Consider the following 22,768-nt stretch of genomic DNA (forward strand, 5'->3'; position numbering starts at 1 on the left):
TCCATTTAAATAATATTCTGATTTTCTATTCTTCCTGCCAAAGTGGACAAACTCACATTTTCCCACATTATACTCCATCCGCCAAATTTTTGCCCACTCACTTAACCTGTCTATGTCCTTTTGCAGACTCCTTATATCCTCTTCACGACATCATCTCCTATCTATCTTTGCGTCATCAGAAAATTTAACAACCATTCACTTGGCCCTTCATCCAAGTCACTCATAAAGATTGTAAACAATCGAGGCACCAGCACTGATCCCCATGGCACTTCACTAGTTACATCTAGCCAATCTGAAAATAATCTTTTTATTCCGACTCTTCTTCCTGTTAGTTAACCAATCCTCTATCCATGCTAACATTACCTCCTACATCATAAGATCTTATTTTGTGTAGTAATATTTGATGTGGCAATTTATCAAATGCCTTTTTGAAATCCAATTACACCACATCTGCCTTTATCCGCATTGCTTGTTGCTTCCTCAAAGGACTCTAATAAATTAGTCAAACATGATTTCCCTTTGACAAAACCATGTTGACTCTGCCAGGTTGCATTAAGATTTTCTAAGTGCCCTGCTACAACCGCCTCAATAATACATTCTAGCATTTTCCCTATGACAGATGTTATGCTAACTGGCTTATGGTTTCCAGCTTACTGTTTTCCTCCTTTCTTGAATAGAAGAGTTACATTCACTATTTTTCAATCTGATGGGAACTTTCCGGAATTTTGGGAAATTACAAACAAAGCATCTATTATCTCCATAGCCACCTCTTTTAAGACCCTAGTCCATCAGGTCCTGCAGACCTGTCAGCTATTAATTCTAATAATTTTCATAGTATTCTTTCCTTGGTGATTGCAATTGTTTTAAATTCCTCCCTCCCCTTCACCTCTTGATTACAATGATTTCTGGGATATTGTTTGTATTCTCCACAGTGAAGACGCACAAAATATCTGTCTAATTCATTCGGCACTTTCTTATTTCCCATCATTAACTCCCCATTCTAACTCCCTCAAGGTCCAACGCTTACTTTAGTTATCCCTTTCCTTTTCAAATGTTATAGAAACTCTTATTGTCTATATTTATATTTCTAGCTATCTCTCTCTCATACTCTAATTTCTCCCTTATTTTTGTTTAGTCATTCTTTGCTGGTTTTTATATTCTGTCCAAACTTCTAACCTACCACTAATCCTCGCAGAATTGTACACTTTTATTCCTAATTTGGTAATCGACGGAATCGTCCCAGATTTGCACAAAGCGCAGTAGCGGGCAGGAATAAGGATAATTTCCCCATCTGACGCAATGGCAGCTTTTCGCACCATATCATCCCATTCCAAGCAGGTTCCCGCCTCATTAATAATGCATTCCCGGGAAACACGCCACCAGAGCAGCCTCTGATTCGCCCGCCCCACCCTCACTTCAGGACTTTAGTAATTCGGGCGCCGTATTTAAAGGGCGCCCATGTACAGAGCTAGCTCTCTCTAAGGCATCAGGAGCTGCTGGAAAGTCATGACTGCCAAAGGGAGGAAACATGCTGTCCCCAAATTTAGCAACGCTTCCCTTGAGCGCCTACTGGATGCAGTGGAGACCTGCCGTGAAGTCCCCTGCCCCCAGTCTGGGTGAAGACCAGCAAGCAAGGTGACATGGGAGGCCGTGGCAGGGTGATCAGTGTCAACACCCTGCAAAAGAGGACAGCCACCCAGTGCCGAAAAAGGATGCATGATTTCCTCCATTCCACCAGGGTAAATCACTCTCCTCACCACTATCAGCTCACACTCACAAGCCCATCACAAATCCACAGGGATCTCACTCACTGCCAGTTGAAGGGCCATCCCCACTCACTCTCTCACACTCACCGTCATTGTCCTCACCCCGTCCATGGAACCGCTCACCACCCACGCATGTCAGGCATCCTTATCATCTGGCCTGGTAGGCATCCTGCTTACTCTTTCTCCATCTCTATCCATGCAGGACAAGCTGGCACACAACAAAAGAGAGGGATCACAGACTGGTGGAGGAATGCCTGACAACAAGGCCCTCACAAACTTTGAAAATAGGGTCATCCAGCTGGCCGGCGACAACCTGGACACTTCCTATGCTGGGGGATCCAGCAGTGCAACATCCATCAGACAACCTGTGAGTCAGTTCCCCTGCCATGCACTAGTTATCTCTCCTTACTTTTGCAGGCACACCTGGGAAGCAACCGAGGGGGTCCATAACTCAGGTCCTCAACTCAACCCCTGAAGAAACTGCGGAAGAAGAATCCGAAGACACCCTAACTGAAGCCCCGTCACAGCGCTCACCCACACCCTCTACCAGCGCAGAGACACATGCCTCGGTGGGACCTAGCTTTAGGGTGGCCCCGGGATCACAATCTTCTGAGCACATGGCACTGTCTGATCCACGGCAGGCAGCGGCAGGGACTTCCCAGGTTTCCGGCACTCAGAGGACTGCTGGAGGCCAGAAACCTGCTGAGCTCGAGTCGGATGATGAGCCTCTGGACTTGGTCATACCTCAGTTGCTGGAGCTGCAAAGGCAAGCTCAGGAACATCAGGAAGGGATGTCCGCTGCACTCCTCAGATTGCCAGGCACGAGGGAGGAGTCCGTCTGCCTTCATTCCGAGGTGAACACACTGAAGTCAACACTGGTAGGATGGAGGCTGCCTTGGAGACCTTGGTCAGGACATCGGTCCTGTACTGCTGCGCGGCCTGAACTCCATCGCTGATGCCATAGTTGGCCTCCAACAGTGTCAATGTGAGAGAGGAGCGGGTCAGCGCGATCTCACTCCAGCTTCCCCTTCTCCTCAAGGAGTCAACCAGTGGCTCTCGGTGACAATGTTAGAAACGCAGTTCCCTTTAAGAGTAAACCAAGGCAGTCTTCAGGGTGAATTGAGAGCTGGTGATGCTCCTTGAAGCCTGTACTTAAGAGTTAGGTTTTTCCCCAGTGAGACAGTTTCTGCTTTTGGACAGGGAAATGATCGAGAAGGGAAGAGGCAACTGCTATTTGTACTGAACTGTAGTTTAACAATAAAACAGTTGTGATTCACAGAATATCTTCTGCTACCTCATTCGGTAAATGGATATCCACCTGTTAAACACTCAGGCACCCATAGGGAGGAGGACCAGCAGGTGCACACCCGGGGGCCATCCACCCAGGTGACTCCGGGATTGTCCAGCCCATCCGAAACCCCTCTTCCTGTGTCCCCAGCAGCTCCAGCTCCACAGGCCAAGGAGGGCGCCACTGCCACATAGCAGGACTCCGAACTCCAGGGCCCACCAGGTCTCAGCCCTCCAGAGGACACCCTCCAAAGTCATCTCAGACAGGGCACAGCAGCCAGCAGGCTGCCTCCACCTCCACGCAGGTGTTGGGAGAGCACCAAGACATAGCAGCAGGATTAGGAAGGTGAAGAAATTGTAGTTTCACTGCATGGGCATGGGCACTAATCACTTGTACATAATGTTCACTATTATAAATAAACTCCCAACAATATCATCCTGTATACGGCTCCTTGTTAAGATGAGCAACGTTTGTGTCATTCTGGAGTGAAAGCTCCGATCCTGCACAAGATAAAGGCAGATGTGTCAGACCAGAACCTCCTCCCTGTGCTTTATGCAGCCTTCTCCGCACACTGATGGTGCACCTTCACTGTCACTGGTCACATCAGTCAGGCCTGTACCTCGATAGGGCTTAACATTGCTGCCAGAATGTCCTGGACCGGGCAGCACAGGGTTTCCTCATTCTCTCTGTGTGCTCTCAGTACCTTTGAGGTGTGGCTGGCCCCCCATCTCATCAGCATCTGTGTCCGGTGACAGCGAGGTCCTGAAGGACTCAGCTCGCGAAGGATGCCAGGATCAGGAGAAGTTAAAGCTTCCCCGTTGCATCTCCATGATATGACCCTGCTCACAGAGTGCAAGTGAGCCGCCATCAGCTAGACAGTAGTCAAATATTCACAGATGCAATCTGAGGATCTGTGGAGTCTTCTCACTGCACGTCGCCATTATCCTCCATGAATCTAGCAGCTTTGAGGGCTTTCTGAGCGTGCCTGCCTCGTCAGGACAATGCGATGGCATCATCACCGTCATCGTTACCTTCGAGGACCTCATCACCCCTCATCCCCATCAACGTCCTCCTCATCGGAGGAGACACCCAGCTAATGCATCTCCTCCTCAGGCAGCTCCTCCCCCTGATGCTGCGCCAGGTTGTGAAGGGCTGAGCAGGTGATGACGATGCGTGACACCCAATGTGCACCCTCTGTATTGCAGAGCTCCACCAGAACGATCCAGACACTGGAACCTCACTTTCCTCCACCAAAGTGCGAGTCACAGCATAAGACTGGTTGTACCTTCCCTCTGCTGCACTCTGAGGGCATCATCAGCCATGTCCTCCGCGGGTAGCCCCTGTCCCTGAAGAGCCAACTCTGCAGCCTCTGTGGACCCTGGAAGACGTCAGGGATCTGAGACCAACTGAGAATGTAGGAGTCATGGACGCTCCCCGGGAATCGTGCGCAGACCCCGAGGATGGATTTGTGGTTGTCGCACACCAGCTGAACATTCAGTGAGTGGAAGCCCTTGTGGTTGACATAGTTGACTGCTTGTTGCCACGGAGATCTAAGCACCACCTGAGTGCAGTCGATGGCACCCTTCACCCGTGAGGAAACATGGGATCTGTGCACATCCCAGCGCTCTTACTTCCTGGCTTTCCTGATCCCGGTCGAAAAGCATAAAAGTTCTGTGCCTTCGCGAACATGGCATCCGTGATCTCCTGGAGCAATTTTGTGTGGAGGCTCATGATAACCCGCAGAGATCACCTGTGGAGCCCTGGGAGGAGCCACTGGCATAAAAACTGAGTGCCATGGTCACTTTCATGGTCACGGGCAGTGGACACCCTCCAAGCCAAATCCTGTAGCAGGTGACCCACCAGTTCCCTGGATATGTGCAGTCTTCGGCAACACTGGCTCTTGGTAATCTGCAGGAATGACAAGCAGTTCCTGTAGACCCTGGGCCTAGCTAGGCACCGACCCATGACTGCTCGCTGTGGCTCTTCAGCGGCATGTGCAAGAGCCTCAGTCGGCCCTTCTTGAGGGCGCTGCTCCTCCAGCTGCCCAGCCAGGCGCCTCCATCTCTCTCTTCTCCTCCATGTCCACTCCCCGTAAGCCATGAGGCATACATCTAGGTCACCAGTCTCCATGCTCCTGATGTACTCCTCCTGCAGGGTAAAAGAGAGAGATGTGTGGATTGCATTGATCTCCTAGGGACCTCTCATGGTTACTTGTGTGGCTCCTTAACGCCTGCTGGAGAGTGCTGGCCACCACATGAATGGCCAGAGTTTAGTGCACTGCATGGATGCCCGAAACCCCACCCGTCTCCGCCCCACTCCACCTGACCGATTGGTGGCAGCTTCACCCATTGGGCTGCATGCTGTGTTCTCAGCTCAGGTACAGGCATTCTCCTAACCTGCACTGCAAGGCCGGACTGTTAGCTAGAACCATGAGGGAGAAAGGTTCAAACCGGGATGATGACAATGCATGGGGCCCTGAACACCTCCACTAGTGACTGCTCCATGGCCAGCTTTTGCAAGGAGATTGTACAATGTGCCCAGTCATCCAACTGTTCTGCAGTCCCCTAAAATGCCTATTAATTTTCAGTCTGCGCCCAAGGGGTGAAAAGTTCAGGAGCATTTGGTGGCATTTTCATGCCTCTGCATTGCTTGAGGGGGCAGATAAGCTAGAGGACCGGCTCCAAGCACGTCAATGTGGTTGCTCCTGAACTGTCTCAGCGGAGGGATGGTCACTTTATGCAAGGTTTCCCTAATGCGTGGCCAGTTCCCTCCCCTCCCCGCATGTGCTTGTGCACTAACATCAGACCATGCTGGTTTGCCTAACCCGCCACCAATCTTGCCCCAACTGCAGTGCAGCCCTTGCCCCGGCACCACACTGTCGGCCAGCCAGGAAAAAGCGAGTTGCCTGTGCCCTCGCCTCAAAGTCGAACAGGTGACCCTCGCAAGCACTGTGCTATTATAGTGTGCACTGACCTCCGAGATCCCCTCGAAGTTCAGCTCGCCAGGTGCACGCCTTTTAAATGCTGCTGTGAGTCATGTCGTTCTGAATTCACGCCTACGTGGGAGGTAAATTTGACGTGGGGGGATGATTCCAGCGGGCAGGCAAGATGGTGGCACATTGTTGTCCAATCATGGGATCACACTAATGTTGGACACTGTGTTTTGAGTTTTGCAAGCACTGGCTGGTTGGGCACAACCTATACCCTGCCCATTGCGAACAGCGGCTGGGACATGCAGTTTTATATGATCCACCGGTCTTTGGAACGTATGGCCTACATATCTGGCATCACACTGACACTGAAATTCATACACCACATTATTCATTTGTGCAATAGGTAGAACATCGTTTTGGCTTGACGGCAGCATCTTGTTAGTGGTGAATACCACTCGTGTTGCTACTATATAGTAGCAGTGTGAAACAACTAGCTTCATCTGTTGCTCAAATGTTTGAGAATACAATAGACAATAGAAGCCTTTTTTTGGGTCAGCTGGTTTAGATTGATATAGACACATGGCTAGCAGACATGGTCAGTCAGCCATTATTCAGCTATCTTTGGACATAGGTTGAGTCCTATCTTGGCTTAGATTCCATATAACTGGGACAGAGACACTTCAAAATCTAATATAATCATACTGGATCTTTTTAATCTTTTTAATCTTTTTAAACAATATTTGTTTGATTATCCCATAACATTGCTGACCGTGGTGGATCTAAAAACTGCATGTATTTTAAAACATTATTAACATGTTATGATTAGCTTTAGTTACCATCTATAATCCTTATGTATAAACTGTAATCTATAATTCATTTTAATAAAAATGTATTAATTAAGTATACAAAAGTTGTAGTCTCAAATCTATATTCTCTGGAGAGCCCACATATAAAATAACAGTATTCTAGGATTCTAAGTTAGGATCCCAAGAGCTGATGTTGGGAAATTCCACAATAGTTCATTTTGTAATAACATACTTCCATGTATGTTCTGTCATAAGATAGTTTTGTTACATTGGAGACTCCTGTGGGAGAGGACCTCTTATTTAAGGACCAGTTTAAGACTATGTTCCTTTAATACTTGGAAATTTCTTTCAGTTGAGATCCTAAGTTAGCAATAAGTTCAAGGGAACAGGTTTACCTTGCCAGGGGGTAAAGATAGTAGAATCATTATCAATCTCATCTATGTGCAGATTAAAATCACCCATAATAATTGCCTTACCTTACTTATAAGCACCCATTATTTCTCTTTGCATACCCCTTCTTATATGTAGTTACTGTTAGGGAGCCTATAAACTAATCTCACAAGTGACTTCTTACCTTTGCTATCTCTTATCTCTACCCAAACTGATTCTACATCTTGATCTTTAAAACTAAGGCCTTCTCTCACGATTGTACTCACCTCATCCTTATTTAACGGAGCTACCTCACCACCTTTTCTTAGCTTCCTGTCCACCTGATGTCAAGCACCCTTGAATATTCAGGTCCCAGCCTTGGTCACCTTGTAGTCATGTCTCTGTAATGGTTATCCCGTCATGCATATTTATTTCCATTTGAGGTTACAATGAATCTGTTTTGTTATGAATGCTATACGCATTCAGGTACAGAGCCTTTAGTTCTGTCCTTCTACAACTTTTGCAAAATCTGGCCTTATCTGCTGGTGCACTCTTAAGTTTGTACACTTTGTTCCTTCCTGCCACAGTCTGATTATCATTACCCTTATTGCTACCTTGATCTCTTGCCTTGTCCTTTCCCTTTAATCTTAAATGGGTGACACTAGCCAGAGAGACTGAGTATTTTTTTCTTTTAATTGTAATCTCCCTTCTGTCTACCATAGACATGTTGTAAGAAGAAATTGCAAAGAATTACAGACCATTAAGTCCAGTCAAATTATGCTGAATTTTGTGCTCCACACAAGCCTCCTCCCTCCCTACTTTATCCAAATCCATCTGCTAATCTTTATGTTCCTTTCTCCCTCCCACTCTTATCTAGCTTCCCCTTAATTACAGCTGCGCTATTTGTCAAACCACTCCCTATGATAGTGAGTTCCACATTCTAACCATGTAAACACTTTTCTCCTGAACTATCAATTGAATTTACTTCCAACGCCTGCGTTTTTTATGTGATCCGATTTCTACTAATTACCCCACAGCAAACTCGAGGCAGGATTAATTCAGAAGGTTAGTTGATTGCACACAGTCAAAAGCCGTGAAATGAGGGTCTGCAGCTTCCCCCTCTGCACTCATACAGTAAAGAGAAAGTTAGAGAAAAGAAAGTTTCTCAGTACAGAGACCACAGGGCGGGAAAAAATAATTGGATCTCGGGAGTTCCGGAGTCCAGAATCAAAGTCCAATGAGAAATTCTTTCATGTTGGTCTGCGGGCCATAAAGCCAGCATTGCAAAATTCGCTTTTCCTGTCCTCCGATCCCCTTACAATAAGGGTCAACATACCATTTGCCTTCCTAACTGCTTGCTGCACCCGCATGCTAATTTTCTGCATTCCTTGTACAACTATAACCGCACATCAACATTTACAAGTTTCACACCTTTTAAAAAATATTCTGCTTTTCTATTCTTACAAACAAAGTGAATGACTTCACAATTCCTTACATTATGCTCCATCTTGTTTCCCATTCACTTAATCTGTCTATATCCATTTGCAGCCTCTCCACACAGCTTACATTTCCACCTAGATTTGTACCATCAGCAAACTTAGATACATGACTCTCCTCTTTATCAAAGTCATTAATAAAGATTGTAAATAGCTGAAGCCCCTTGTGGCACTACACTCATCACAGGCTAACAATTTGAAAATGCCACATTTATGCCTACTGTTTGCTTCCTGTCCGCTAAACAATGCTCTATCCATGCTAATGTATTACCCCCAGACCCATGAGCCTTTAGCTTGCCTATTAACATTTTGTGTGGCACTTTATCAATTGCCATTTGGAAATCCAGGTATACGACATCTACTGGTCCTCCTTTGTCTATCCTACTAGTTACATCCAAAAAAAATTCTATTAAATTTGTCAGACATGATTTCCCAGGATCCCATGGGCTGGATTTTATGGTCTTCCGCTGGCGTGTTTGAAGGTTGGGAGGCTCATAAAATGCAGCGCGTGACCTGCACACTGCCTTCTCTCCCACCCGAACCTGTCTAAGAACATAAGAACATAAGAAATAGGAACAGGAGTAGGCTATTCGGCCCCTCAAGCCTGCTCCGCCATTCAGTAAGATCATGGCTGATCTGCTTGTGTTCCGAATTCCACATTCCCATCTATCCCCGATAACCTTTTGATTTCCTTGTCCAACACGAATCTATCCACCACCTGCCTTAAAAATATTCAATGACCCTGTCTCCATTGCCTTCTGAGGCAGAGAGTTCCAAAGTCGCACAACCCTCTGAGAGAAAACATTTCTCCTCATCTCTGTCCGATACAGGTGACCCCCCACAAGAGGAAACGTCCTTTCCACATCCACCTTGTCAAGGCCATTCAGGATCTTGTATACTTCAATCAAGTCACCCCTCACTCTTCTAAACTCCAGTGGAAACAAGCCCTGTCTGTCCAACCTTTCCTCATAAGACAACCCACTCATTCCAGGTATCAATCTAGTAAACCTCCTATGAACCACCTCCAACGCATTTACATCCTTCCTTAAATAATGGGACCAAAATTGTACACAACGGGCAGAAATTTCCCCCATCGGGGGGTTGTGCAGAGGCGGGCATGAACCCGATTGGTGCCTCCGATCGGGGCCACGCCGCCATTTTATGCGCGCCCGGAAGCGCTGTGCATTCCCTGTGCAGGTGTGGGGGGGCGGAATTCCCTGAGTCAGAGCCTGCGTTCCTTTACGCATGTGTGCGAAAGAGCACAGAAATCTCCCTGAGGCACGGAGCGGCCTCTGGGAGATTAAGTTCGGAATGAAAGTTTTGATTAAAGACAGGGAAAAATTATCTAGACATGTCCCCTCACGTGACAGCATCACATGAGCTGGGACATGTTTATCAAATGTTTGACATTTTTAAAATTTAATTAATAAACCCTTCATGAAACCTCATCCCGCCCGTGGATGAGGTTTCATGAAAAATGTGAAGGCCGCATGGGCTCTCCGCCTGCCCACCAACCTTAAGGTTGGACGGGCAGCATTCTTAACTACTTTATTGGCTTTCTTAGTGGCCTTAATAGGCCTTTGACAGGTCGGTGGGCGTGCAGCCAACTTGGCTGCGCGCCCGCCGAGCTGAAAATCTAAATGGCGCACGGTGACATTGAGACACCTGCCCAACGTCACCGCGTGTCATTTTACTTGTCGGCGAGCAGGCCCTGCCCCTGCTCACCGACCCGAAATTTCTTCCCGATATTCAAGTTGAGGTCTCACCAATGCCCTGTATAAGTGAAGCATAACATCCTTACTTTTATGTTCAATTCCTCTCATAATAAAGGATAACATTCCATTACCTTCTTAAGTACTTGCTGTACCCGCATACAAACTTTTTGTGACTCATGCGCTAGAACACCTAGATCCCTCTGCACCTTGGAATTCTGCAGTAATCTCCATTTAATACTCTGCTTTTTGTTCTTCCTGCCAAAGTATACAACTTCACATTTTTCCACATTAAACTCCGTTTGGCAGATCTTTGCCCACTCACTCAACCTATCTATATCTATCTGCAACCTCCTTATGTCCTCTTCACAACACACTTTCCTACCTATCTTTATGTCATCTGCAAATTTAGCTACCATACCGTCTCTCCCCTCATCTAAGTCATTGATGTAAATTGTAAAAAGTTGAGGTCCCAGCACAGACCCCTGTGGGACTCCACTTGTCACATCCTGCCAATCAGATAAAGACCCATTTATGCATACTCACTGTTTTCTGCCAGCCAGCCAATCTTCTATTCACGCTAATATGTTACCCCTTTTACTTGCTGCAATAACCTTTGATGTGGCACCTTATCAAATTCCTTCTGCAAATCCAAATACAGTACGTCCATGGGCTCCCCTTTATCCATGGCACATGTTACTCCTTCAAAGAAGTCCAATAAATTGATTAAACATGATTTCCCTTGCACAAAACCATTCTGACTCTTCCTGATTACCTTGAGTTTCTCGAAGTGCCCCGCTATAACTTCCTTAATGATCGATCCTAACAACTTCCCCACAACAGGTGTCAAGCTAACTGGCCTATAGTTTCCTGTTTTCTGCCTCCCTCCCTTCTTGAGGGGCTATATTTGCTACTTTCCAGTGTGATGGAAATTGCCAGAATCTACCGAATTTTGGAAAATTAACACCAGCACATCTACTAGCTCATTAGCCACCTCTTTTAAGACCCTAGGATGAAGTCCATCAGGGCCCAGAGACTTGTCAGCCCGCAGCTCCACCAGTTTGCTCGATACCACTTCCCTAGTGATTGCAATTTCATCAAGTTCCCCTGTCCCTTCCACCTTCTGATTTATAGCTATAACTGGAATGTTTTTTTATATCCTCTATAGTGAAGACAGAAGCAAAAGATTTGTTCATTTCATCCACCATTTCCTTATTATCTACTATTAACTCCCTACTGTCACTCTCTGGAAGATCACCGCTCACTTTACTTACTCTTTTCCTTTTTATGTGGGGCAGTGGAGGCATTGGGCAGCCTACTCACCTTTGAGCTTATTGGGGCCTTTAAGTGGCCAGTTAAGTGCCTCATCCTAGCCCCATCGCGATTTTACCCACAGCACGGGGATGACTAGGCCTAAATCGTTGGAGATTTCGGTTTTGGAACCTTCGGATGTAGGCCATCAGGTTCTGGAGATTTGTTGGATTTTAGTCCCTTAAGTTTCTCCAGTACTTTTTCTCTGCATTTACCTTAATTTCCTCACTCTTTTAGCACCTAGGTTACCATCTATTCCTGGTATGCAACGTGTGTTTTCTACTGTAAAAGCAGGCACAAAATATTTGTTCAATGTCTCTGCCATTTCCTCATTCCTCATGATAATTTCTCCTGTCTCTGCTACTAAATTACCAACATTTACTTTAGCTACTCTCTTCCTTTTTATATACATGTGAAAACTCTTACAATCTGTTTTTATATTCCTGGTTAGTTTACTCTATTCTATTTTTCCCCTTTTTCTCAATATTTTAGTAACTCTTCACTGATTTCTAAAACATTCTCAATCATCAGACTTGCTACTATTCTTTGTGACATTATAAGCCTCCTCTTCTGATCTGATACTATCCATAACTTCTTGAGTGAGCCAGGGATGGATCTTTCTTGCTGAGTTTTTGTTTTTCAGTGGAATGTTTTTTTACTGAGCATTTTGAATTGTTTCTTTAAATGTTTCCTACTGTTTATTTGTGGATTGGGAAAGTTTTAAAAACCAACAGAAGTTGACCAAAAAATAATTCAGAGGGAGAAAATAAACTTTGAGGGTAAACTAGCAAGCGATATAAAAAAGGACAGTAAGAGCTTCTTTAAATATATAAAAAGGAAGAGAGAGGCCAAAGTCATGATAGGCCCCTTAGAGAATGAGGCTGGGGAAATAATAATGGGGAATCAGGAAATGGCAGAGGAGTTGAATAAATATTTTGCATCAGTCTTTACGGTAGAACACACAAACAGTGTACCAAAATAATAAATAATCATGGAGCAAAAGGGGGGGAGGAAATAAATACAATAACTATCACTAGAGAATAAGTACTAGGGAAACTAATGGTGTTAAAGGCCAATAAGTCACCTGGACCTGGTGGGTTGCATCCTAGGATATTAAAGGAAGTAGCTACAGAGATAGTGGATGCACTGGTAGTAATCTTCCAAGAGTCCTTAGATTCTGGAAAAGTCCCAGAGGATTGGAGAACGGCCAATGTAACACCCTTATTCAAAAAGGGAGGGAGACCAAAAACAGGTAAGTATAGGCCAGTTAGCTTAACATCTGTCATTGGGAAAATGTTAGAGTCTATTATAAAGGATGTAATAGAAGAGCATTTAGAAATGCATAATCCAATCAAGCACAGTCAGCATGGGTTCATGAAAGGGAAATCATGCCTGACAAATTTATTAGAATTCTTTGGGGATGTAATAAGCAGGATAGATAAAGGGGAACCAATAGATGTAATATATTTGGATTTCCAAATGGCATTCAATGAGGTACCACACATAAGGCTACTTAATAAGATAAGAGCCCATGGTGTTGGGGTAGTATATTAGCATGGATAGAGAACTGACTAACTAATAGAATACGGAGTTGGGATACGGAGGGGCATTTTCAGGATGGCAACCTGTAACTAGTGGAATGCCACAGGGATCAGTGCTGGGGCCACAATTATTTACAATATACATTAATGACTTGAATGAGGGAAGTGAATGTACTATCGCCAAGTTTGCAGATGACACATAAATAGGTGGGAAGGCAAGTGGTGAGGCTGATGCAGAGCCTACAGAGGGACATAGACAGGTTAAGTGAGTGGGCAAAAACATGTTGGAAAGTGTGAGGCTATGCACTTTGGCAGGAAGAATAGAGGAGCTGAATATTATTTAAAAGAAGAAAGACTGAAGAAAGCTGCAGCACAGAGGGATTTGGGGGTCCTCGTCCATGAATCCCAAAAAGCTAGCATACAAGTTCAGCAGGTAATAGGTAAGGCAAATGGAATGTTGGCCTTAATTTCAAAGGGAATGGAGTATAAAAATAGGGAAGCCTTGCAAAAACTATACAAGACACTAGTTAGACCACACCTAGAATGCTATGAACAGTTTCGGTCCCCTTATCTAAGGAAATATATACTGGCATTGGAGGCAGCCCAGAGAAGGTTCACTAGGTTGATCCCAGGGATGGAGAGATTTTCTTATGAGGAGCCATTGAGTCAGTTGGGCCTCTACTCAGTGGAGTTTAGAAGAATCGGAGACGACCTTATTGAAACCTATAAGATTCTTAAGGGGCTTGACAAGGTAGATGCTGAGGGCCAGAGGGCATAATCTCAGAGTAAGGGGGCGCCCACTTAAAACAGAGATGAGGAGAAATTTCTTCTCTCAGAGGGTAGTGAATCTGTGGAATTCTTTACCGCAGAAGGCTGTAGAGGCTGGGTCGTTAAGTATATTCAAGACTGAGATAGACAGATTTTTAGTAAGTAAGGGGATCAAGTGTTATGGGGAAAAGGCAGGAATGTGGAGTCGAGGATTATCAGATCAGCCATGATCTCATTGGATGGTGGAGCAGACTCAATGGGCCGAATGGCTCCTATGTCTTATGTTCTTATGGTCTTGTGGTGGCTATAACTTTTCGTTTATTTACCCATTCAACCTTAGCTATTTCTCCCGTCATGCCAACGTAATTGCCTTTTTTTAAGTTTAAGATTCTTATTTGTGACTGGGGTATGTCATTTCCAAACTTAACATAGTATTCAATTGTGATATGAATGTGTGCATTATAAGATTATTTTTAGCTTGCGGAATTGAAGTTTTAAATGTAAGCTAAGTGGGAAATCCTGGGTTTGAGAAACTGGTAAGCACCACTAAGATAATTACAATTCAAAAAGCGGTCTATGGTTAGTTAATATGGCCAGAGTTGGAGATATGTAAGTAATAAACAACAGGCGATCTTTGCTTAGCTCTGTAATGGAGCCAATGAGTCTGGTAAGATTGCAGTCGTCCCCTTTAGAGATTTGCATTATTCACATCATTTCCCCAGATCAAAGAATGACTGGTAAACGATGGAAAGTCTCAAACTACCCATATATGTTTCAGTTCAAAGGGCAAGTTTAAAGTCGTAAGCTAATTAGTTTAAATTTCTGTCCCGGACACCCCAGGTATGCCATGTTCCTACAGAAATGAGCTGTGCAGGGAGTTACACTTTTGTTTTGGGTTTATCTCTGTGATGTTCTCACAGAAAGGCAGTTACTGGGTCAGGAGCTATAGGTCAGGAGCAGGTGGCTATCAGAAACCAAGGGTGTTTTCTGATGTGGAGTCATGAAGCAGGATTGCGAGTGAGGCCCTTGCTTGAGCTGGGGTGTCCACAATCATGAGGTGCTTGAGGAGCGTTGGAGGGTCGTCTATCTGGATGCTAGTGAAAGGACAAGAAACCTCATCCCTTGGAGAATTGAAGGGATACTGAGGAGAATCAAAGTGAATTCCTAAAAGCTGTGATCCACCTTGGCTTGGTCCCAGGAGAAGTGAAGAAAGCCTTAAAACCCTGTAAGATCCTGTGAGTATTCCAAATCAGGAGGGGTCTAGACAGGGTAAACAGGGAGAAACTGTTCCCACTTGTGAAAGGATCGAGAACGAGAAGGCACAGGCTCAAAGTAATTGGCAAAAAAAGCAAAAGTGATATGAGAAAAAACTTTTTCACACAGTCAGTGGCTTGGATCTGGAATGCACTGCCTGAGAGTGTGTTGGAGGCAGGTTCAATCGCAGCACTCTAAAAAGCACCAGACTGTTATTTGGAAAGGAACAATGTGCAGGGTTACAGGGAGAAGGCAGGGGAATGACACTAAGTGGAATACACATTCGCAGAGCCGGTGCCGACACGATCGGACGAATGGTCTCCTTCTGCGCTGTGACAATTCTGTGATTCTGTAAGGATTGGGGAACTCTTAGGTAACAATAAAAGTAGAATGGGGAAGTGCCCTGTTCAGACTTTTGGGCTTAAAGAATAAGTGTTTACAAAATAGTGTTGTTGGTAGTACTTGCTTTTTCAACTCTTGTACACTAAAGCATTTTTGTTTAAACGTGAAATCATATGGTGTAATTCTTTCAGTTAATAACTGGGAGTTTGAATTTCTTTTTAAAAGTTACTGGTCAATGGCGACGAACAAACTGTCCACTTGGCATGGGAAGCTGATGCAGTGTGGATTTGGGCATTTTAACAACTCTTTTAACGAGACATTGGCATTGCTGGCTAGGCCAGCACTTTTATTAAAAACAAAAAACTACTGCGGATGCTGGAAATCCAAAACAAAAACAAAAACAAAAACAAAAACAGAATTACCTGGAAAAACTCAGCAGGTCTGGCAGCATCGGTGGAGTAGAGTTGACGTTTCGAGTCCAATGACCCTTCAACAGAACTGAGTGTAGTTAGGAGAGGGGTGAAATATAAGCTGGTTTAAGGTGGGGGGTGGGATGGGGGGAGAGAAGTTGAGGGTGGGGTGGTTGTAGGGATAAGCAAGCAGTGATAGGAGCAGAGAATCAAAAGATGTCACAAGCAAGCACTTTTATTGCCCATCCCTAATGCTGGACAACCAATGGCGTGAAGTGGCGGCAGGGACAAGAGGCAGGAAGACCTGCAATGACACCTCCAAGAATATGTCCAACTAAAGTTTGCAACACTAGCCCCGATATCTGTCCTATGAGGGGGATATCCTGTGCAAATCACTTATTCTTACACCTTTTGAGAATGGATCTGGGCAGTCTGGGGCACCTATGGTTTAACAGAAGGCATTGAAGTCAGACCAATGGGCCTGCCATTGCCTAGTTATTTGCTTTGTCACCCTGAGGGCACAAGGCCACTGCAGCTTCTATACCTTAATCCCAGACACTACTGGTTCGAGAGTGGGGCGGACGGTCCCTTCGTCGTTTCTCAGACAAATAAACAACGTGGGGAAAAAAAAATCTCCTTCCAAATAAGGCCATATCCTTTGGCAGCCCCAATGTTTGCGCTTTGTGAAAAGGTTCCGAAGGAGCGCTGGCAGTAAATGTAGTTCCCACCCTCTCCTCGGCTAATGGCTTTCACTGGCGATTGTGCTCCGAAGGGACTACAAGTCCCAGAATGCAGGGCGCCGGAGAGCATGCGCGCTGGAGCCGCGCCGCCCCCCCCAACGCCGCTTTGATTGACAGGTGATGCCCGGCTCGGGGTTCCAGTCGGCTGTGGAAACACGGAGCAGTGCGAATCATGGGTCTGGCATCAGCGGCGGTGCGCAGCTCCTGCTCTCCGGCTGCCCACCTGCACAGGGCAGCCAAGCAGGCTTGGGGGCACCGGCTTCGTAGCGGGAGCTCCTCAATCCGGGCAAAATGTGCGGCCAGTGCCCCGCAGCCAGAGCCTGCATCGAAGAGGGTCGCTGTAGAAGTGAGTTTGCAAAGTATCTTTTTCACTCCTTGTGTTGATCAGAGGTAGAGCTGGTTCGCTGTACCCCACCTCCTCCCCCTTGCTTATGTTAACCCCAGGACTTGTGCTGAAAGCTGGCAATGTTCAGCTCCAGATTCTGCTTTTTTTTTTAAAGACTGGATAAATAAAATAATAATAAATAGGAAAGACTGGAGGGGGGGGGGAAAGCAACATTGGAGAGTTAGTGTTTTTAAAACAGACTCTATGTTGAACTTTTATCAGAACTGGATGAGAGTTAAAGGGTGTAACGGGTTGAAGCCAAAACCAGGAGGGGGAAGGGTGGGGGTTGGGACATGGTGGTTGTAGGAAAGAACAAAAGGGAAAGTTGGTGATAAGAGTGAATGTCAGCAGAGATTAAAAGATCAAAGGGGTGAAAGTGCAGGGTAAAAGGGATGGCAATAAAACAAGGAACCAATAGATGGGGCGAGAGGAGAAAGTAAAAGACTTGCATTTGTATAGCACTTTACACAACCACCTGATGTGTCAAAGTGCTCTACGGCCAGTGAAGTACTTTTGAAATTGTGGTCACTGTTGTACTGCGGGAAAATTGTATGTGTAAATGGGGAAAAACAGAATCTTTCCCAACAGCTGCTGTCCGGAATAAGTGGGAGCTGAGTTTCCGACCTGACAGTTAAGGCTGTGAAGTGGCCGGTGGAAGGTGTGATGCTGTTCCTCGAGCTTGCGTTGAGTTTCATTGGAGGACGAGGACAGAAGGGACAGAGTGGGAATGATATTTCAATTCTCCACCTTGCTCCCATCTCCCACTCCCAGGGCTGAAAGCTTGGCATCACACTTGCGGACTGAACAGAGGTGTTCCATAAAGTGGTCACCCCACCTGTGTTTGGTCTCCCCGTAGAGGAGACCACGCTGTAAGCGGCAAATATAGTACACTAAATTGAAAGCAGTACGATTAAATCGCTGATCACTTGGAGGGAGTGTTTGGGACGCTGGACAGCGAGGAGATAAAAGGAAGGGCGTTGCATGTCCTGCGCTTACATGGAAAGGTGCTGTGGAAAGGGGATGGGGTGATAAAGGAGTGGACCAGGGTGTGATCCAGGGAACGGTCCTTTCTGAATGCTGAAAGGGGAGTTAAATCCATGGTTGAGGGAACAGGAAAATATATCGGAAGCGCTGGCATGGAAGGTGCCGTTATCTGAATGTTGTGGGGTGGTTGAGTTGTGCTATGAATGATAGACTTGGTCAGCAGACACTTCTTGGGCGGAAACATTAAGTTTATTTACAATATACTCAGCAACTACACATGTGCTTTCAACTCCAACTCTTACTTCTACACTGACTGCTGAGGTTGCCTGCGCCACTCTCCTATTGGTTACTACAGATCATGTGATCTTGCTTTACACGTTTTATTCTTAAAGGTACATTACACTAAATACAACCATAATTACTACACTGAACGGATTTTTTTTATTCATTTATGGAATGTGGGAATATTGACCATCCCTAATTGCCCTTGGGAAGGTGGTGGTGAGCTGCTGCCTTGAATCATTGCTATCCATGTGGTGTAGGTACATCCACAGCGCTGTTAGGAAGGGAGTTCCAGAATGATGTTCCCATCTGTTTGCTGCCCTTGTCCTTCTAGGTGGCAGTGGTCATGGGTTTGGAAGGTGCTGTCTAGGGAGCCTTGGTGAGTTCCTGCAGTGCATCTTGTAGATGGTACACACTGCTGCTACTGTGTGTCGGTGATGGAGGGAGTGACTGTTTGTAGATGTGGTGCCAGTCAAGCCTGCTGCTTTGTCCTGGATGGTGTCAAGCTTCTTGAGTGTTGTGGGAGCTGCACTCATCCAGGCAAGTGGGGAGTATTCCATCACAACTCCTGACTTGTGCCTTGTAGATGGTGGACAGGCTTTGGGGAGTTGGGAGGTGAGTTACTCGCCGCAGGATTCCTAACCTCTGATAGAGAAACTGGAAGAATGGAATAAATCCTTGTTGGAAAGGGGGGTGGTCGGTTGGGGTGGGGAAGGGAGGAGGACGTGTGACCAGTTAGCTTCAGCAACAGATATCCAAACAGTCACTGCTGGGGAAATGTTGGCAGTGAGATCAGGGAACAGAAAGTGCTTTGAAAATTCCACACTTTGCTCGGAGGTATTGAAGCAAGAACTTGCTTCAGACTGCCCCAAAGCACTTTACAACTGTCGAAGTACTTTACTGCACTGTTGTCTTTTTGAAAATGAGGCAGACAGTTTGCGTACAGCAAGCTCCCACAAAACAGTAACGTGGAAAAGTGACCAAATAATCTTTGTGATGTTGATTTGGGGATATTGACACTGGGGGAACTCCCCGTCTCTTCCAGAAATAGTGCCACCTGAGAGGTTGTCCACTTTGGCTGAAAGAATGGGGAAAAGCAGAATATTATTAAAATGGAGAAATACTGTGGGACAGAAGAATCTCGGTTTCCTAATACATGAATCACAAAACGTTGACGTGTGGGGACAGCAACTAATTACGAATGCGAAAGGAATGTTGGTTGCAAGAGAGATGGAGTGTTAAAAATAGGGAAGCCTTGCTACAGCTGTACAGGGCATTAATGAGACCACTCTTGGAGTGTAGTATACAGGTTTGGCCTCCTTCAGTAAGGGGGAATATACTTGCATTGACATCATCTGACCTCACCAAAGACCTGAGGCTGCATTCCCATTATCTCTCACAGATGGAAGGGTGCCAATCATACTCGCATTGTAGGCAGTTCAGCGAAGGCTAACTAGATTGATTCCTGGGATGCTGAGGCTGTCTTATGAGAACAGATTGAGCCGGTTGGACCTATACTCATTAGAGTTTAGAAGAATGGGAGGTGACCTTATTGAGACCAATAAGATTGCGAGGGAACTTGACAGGGTAGATGTTGGGAGAATGTTTCCCCCCTTGGGTAATCTAGAATGAGGGGATATAATTCCAGAATAAGACGTCTTCCATTTAAAACAGAGATGAGGAGGAATTTCTTCTCTGAGGGTTATTAACCTTTGGAATTCCCTACCTCGGAGATCAGTGGAGGCTGGGCCATTGAATATACTCTAGGCTGAATTAGATTTCTGAGGTAGCCGAAGGTTCTTAGGCGAAGGCAGGAAAGTGGCGTTGAGGCCTTGACCAGACCAACCATGACCGAGGAGCCAAATGACCTGCTCCTGCCCCTATCTCTTATGTTCCTATAATGTGGGGCAGATGGGGCCTCAGTTTAACATCTCATCTGAAAGTGCTGCACTCCCTCAGCACCGTGCTGGGAGTGTTGGCCTGGATAGCGTGCTCAACAGCTCCAGGAGTGGGACTTGAAGCCATGACCTGCTGACTCGGAGGTGAAAGTGTTGCCACTTTGGATTTCCTCCCTCCAAGACTGTTGCATTGGTCATAGGGCATTTTTTTTAAAATTGTCTGAATGTGGGGAGGGGGTCATCGGCTACCCCAAAGGAGAATTGCCTTGCAGAAGCCAGTGTAGGAAGTGGGAACGGAGGAGGTTCCGTGTTTGCGAAGTGTCTCCACGATTGGGCCAGGATTTGGATTGGATTTTAACGGACGGTATCAGTGTTGTTCCAGGATGTGTTTATGTGTATTGGGTGGTGACTGCCAAGAGTTTACTGACAATCGAAGAGGAAAAGGTTCCCAGCAGTGTGCCAGTAATTGTAGAGAGTTCCCAGAAGTATGTCAATATTGGCTTGGGGTGTTTGGAAAGTGTCAGTGTTTGCGAGACAGCCTGTGGATCTGTGATAATATTTGCAGGGCCCCTCTCCCCCCACCCCCCCACTATTTTAATAAGATGGAGCTGCGTTTATACAAAAGAGATGTGTGAAATTAACTCTAAAGCAAGTTGAATGGTCCCACATCTCATGAGTGAGAGCTGGCGAATCTGGTTCCTGCTTAAAGGGGTGGGGGGGTAGGGGGGGTGGGGGGGGGGGGCGGGGGGGGTGGGGGGGGGGGGCGGGGGGGGGGGGGCGGGGGGCTGACACAATGACGAGCTCTTTGGCAAAGGTTTAATGATTTCTCTTTGGTTTGGGAGGGTAAAGAGGCCTGTGTGCACGGAACGTTTTTTTCCCATGCCAAAGAACGCAGTAAAAAATGGTTTATGTGATTTTTTTTTCTATCCGAATGTTGTGAAAAGACCCAGAAGCTGTGGCGATGTTCCCTAGCTTGGCGTTCGCTTTGACCCTGAGCTGAGCTTCCAGTCCTCTTCAATATCACGAACACCACCTACTTCCACCTCCATAACATCGCCGGCCTCTGCCCCTGCTTCAGCTCATTTGCTGCTGAGACTCTCACCCGTGCCTTTGTTATCCCCAGACTCCACTATTCCAAGGCAGGCCTGGCCAGCTTCTCTACCTCACACACCCTCCTTAAACTGGACTTGTCCAAATCTCTGCCCCTTACGCGCCAACTTGTGGCCGTTCACCCGTCATCCCTGTACTCACTAGCCTACATCAGCCCATGGCCTGAAGATGCTTCAGCTTGTGAAATCTTATCTTTGTTTTCAAATCCTTCCCCATGCCTTCACCCCTTCCTATCTCTGTAATGTCCCGCAGGCCACAACCCTCCAGGCAATCTGTGTGCTTCTAATTCTGCTCGCTTGTCCATTATCGCTTGGGTTGACCTCGAGCTCTGGAATTCCCTCCATACACCTCTCCACCTCTTTTAGGACGCTGCTTAAAACCTGCCTCTTTGACCAAGTCGCCACATGGCTCGGTGTCAAACTTTGTTTGGTAACACCTCTGTGAAGTGCCCTCAGCGCTCTATAAATGCAGCCACCTGAGCAATGAGCGTACGGTATTTGGGGTCATGTTCAATTGACTTGAGCCAAAGGTGGTTGGGGTGTTGGGGTCGGGGATAGGCTGGACTAGAAACAAAATGTAATGTAAGTACAAGACATGGAACCTGACATCTGAAAGGGAAGAACCAGTTTTCCCTTGGGCGATGGGACTATAACCAAACTGGGATTGGCAGCTACACTATTGTTCTACACGTTCCTAAACAAAATGTTGGTCAGACTGTCATGGAGTCAAATCTATTGAGCATTGCTCGCGTGGAGTGAGAATAGCCGGTGTGGACACCAGTCCTACATTACACCAGTGACTCCGTTGCAGAGATACTTCCTTGGTTATAAAGCACTCTGTGACATGCTGACATTTGGCAAAAAAAAAATGTGATATAAGCGAAAGGCAGTCTTTCTGTCATGTAACAGCCTCAGCTTTAGGGGTCACCCTTTTAGGACAGTGATGAGGAGAATTTTTTCTCTCAGAGGGTTGTGCGACTTTGGAATTCTCTGCCTCAGAAGGTGGTGGAGGCGGGGTCACTGAATATTTTTAAGGCAGAGGTAGATAGATTCTTGTTAGGCAAGGGAATCAAAGGTTATGTCGGGGTTAGATGGGAATGTGGAAATCGAAACACAAGATCAGCCATGATCTTATTGAATGGCGGAGCAGGCTCGAGGGGCTGAATAGCCTGCTCTTGTTCCTATTTCTTAGGTACAAGTGTTCGTCATCTGTCTCGCTGCCTTCGACCTGCAGTAAGTCCAGAAGTCACCCTTTGGAGTGTCAACTCTCCGAGATCTCTGTGCTTCTTCGTTTTTGTCCTCGCTCGCACAGCCTTGCTTCAAATTACTCCAACAGCAGCCTGGACTTCAAGCTCCAGGCATTTCTTCGATAAGC

At 46.1% G+C, this 22,768-nt stretch overlaps 1 protein-coding gene across 1 annotated transcript in view; it reads left to right on the forward strand.

Moving 5' to 3' along the window:
• The first annotated feature begins 16,796 nt into the window (after positions 1–16,796).
• mocs1 (molybdenum cofactor synthesis 1) overlaps positions 16,797–22,768 on the forward strand; it is a 42,911-nt gene continuing 36,939 nt past the window's right edge. Inside the window, 1 exon segment of the mRNA XM_078542713.1 lies at positions 16,797–17,081. Coding sequence (XP_078398839.1) covers positions 16,908–17,081 — 174 coding nt within the window. The 5' untranslated portion in view covers positions 16,797–16,907.

Source organism: Cetorhinus maximus, chromosome 5 (assembly GCF_964194155.1).
Source record: "Cetorhinus maximus chromosome 5, sCetMax3.hap1.1, whole genome shotgun sequence".
NCBI lineage: Eukaryota > Metazoa > Chordata > Chondrichthyes > Lamniformes > Cetorhinidae > Cetorhinus > Cetorhinus maximus.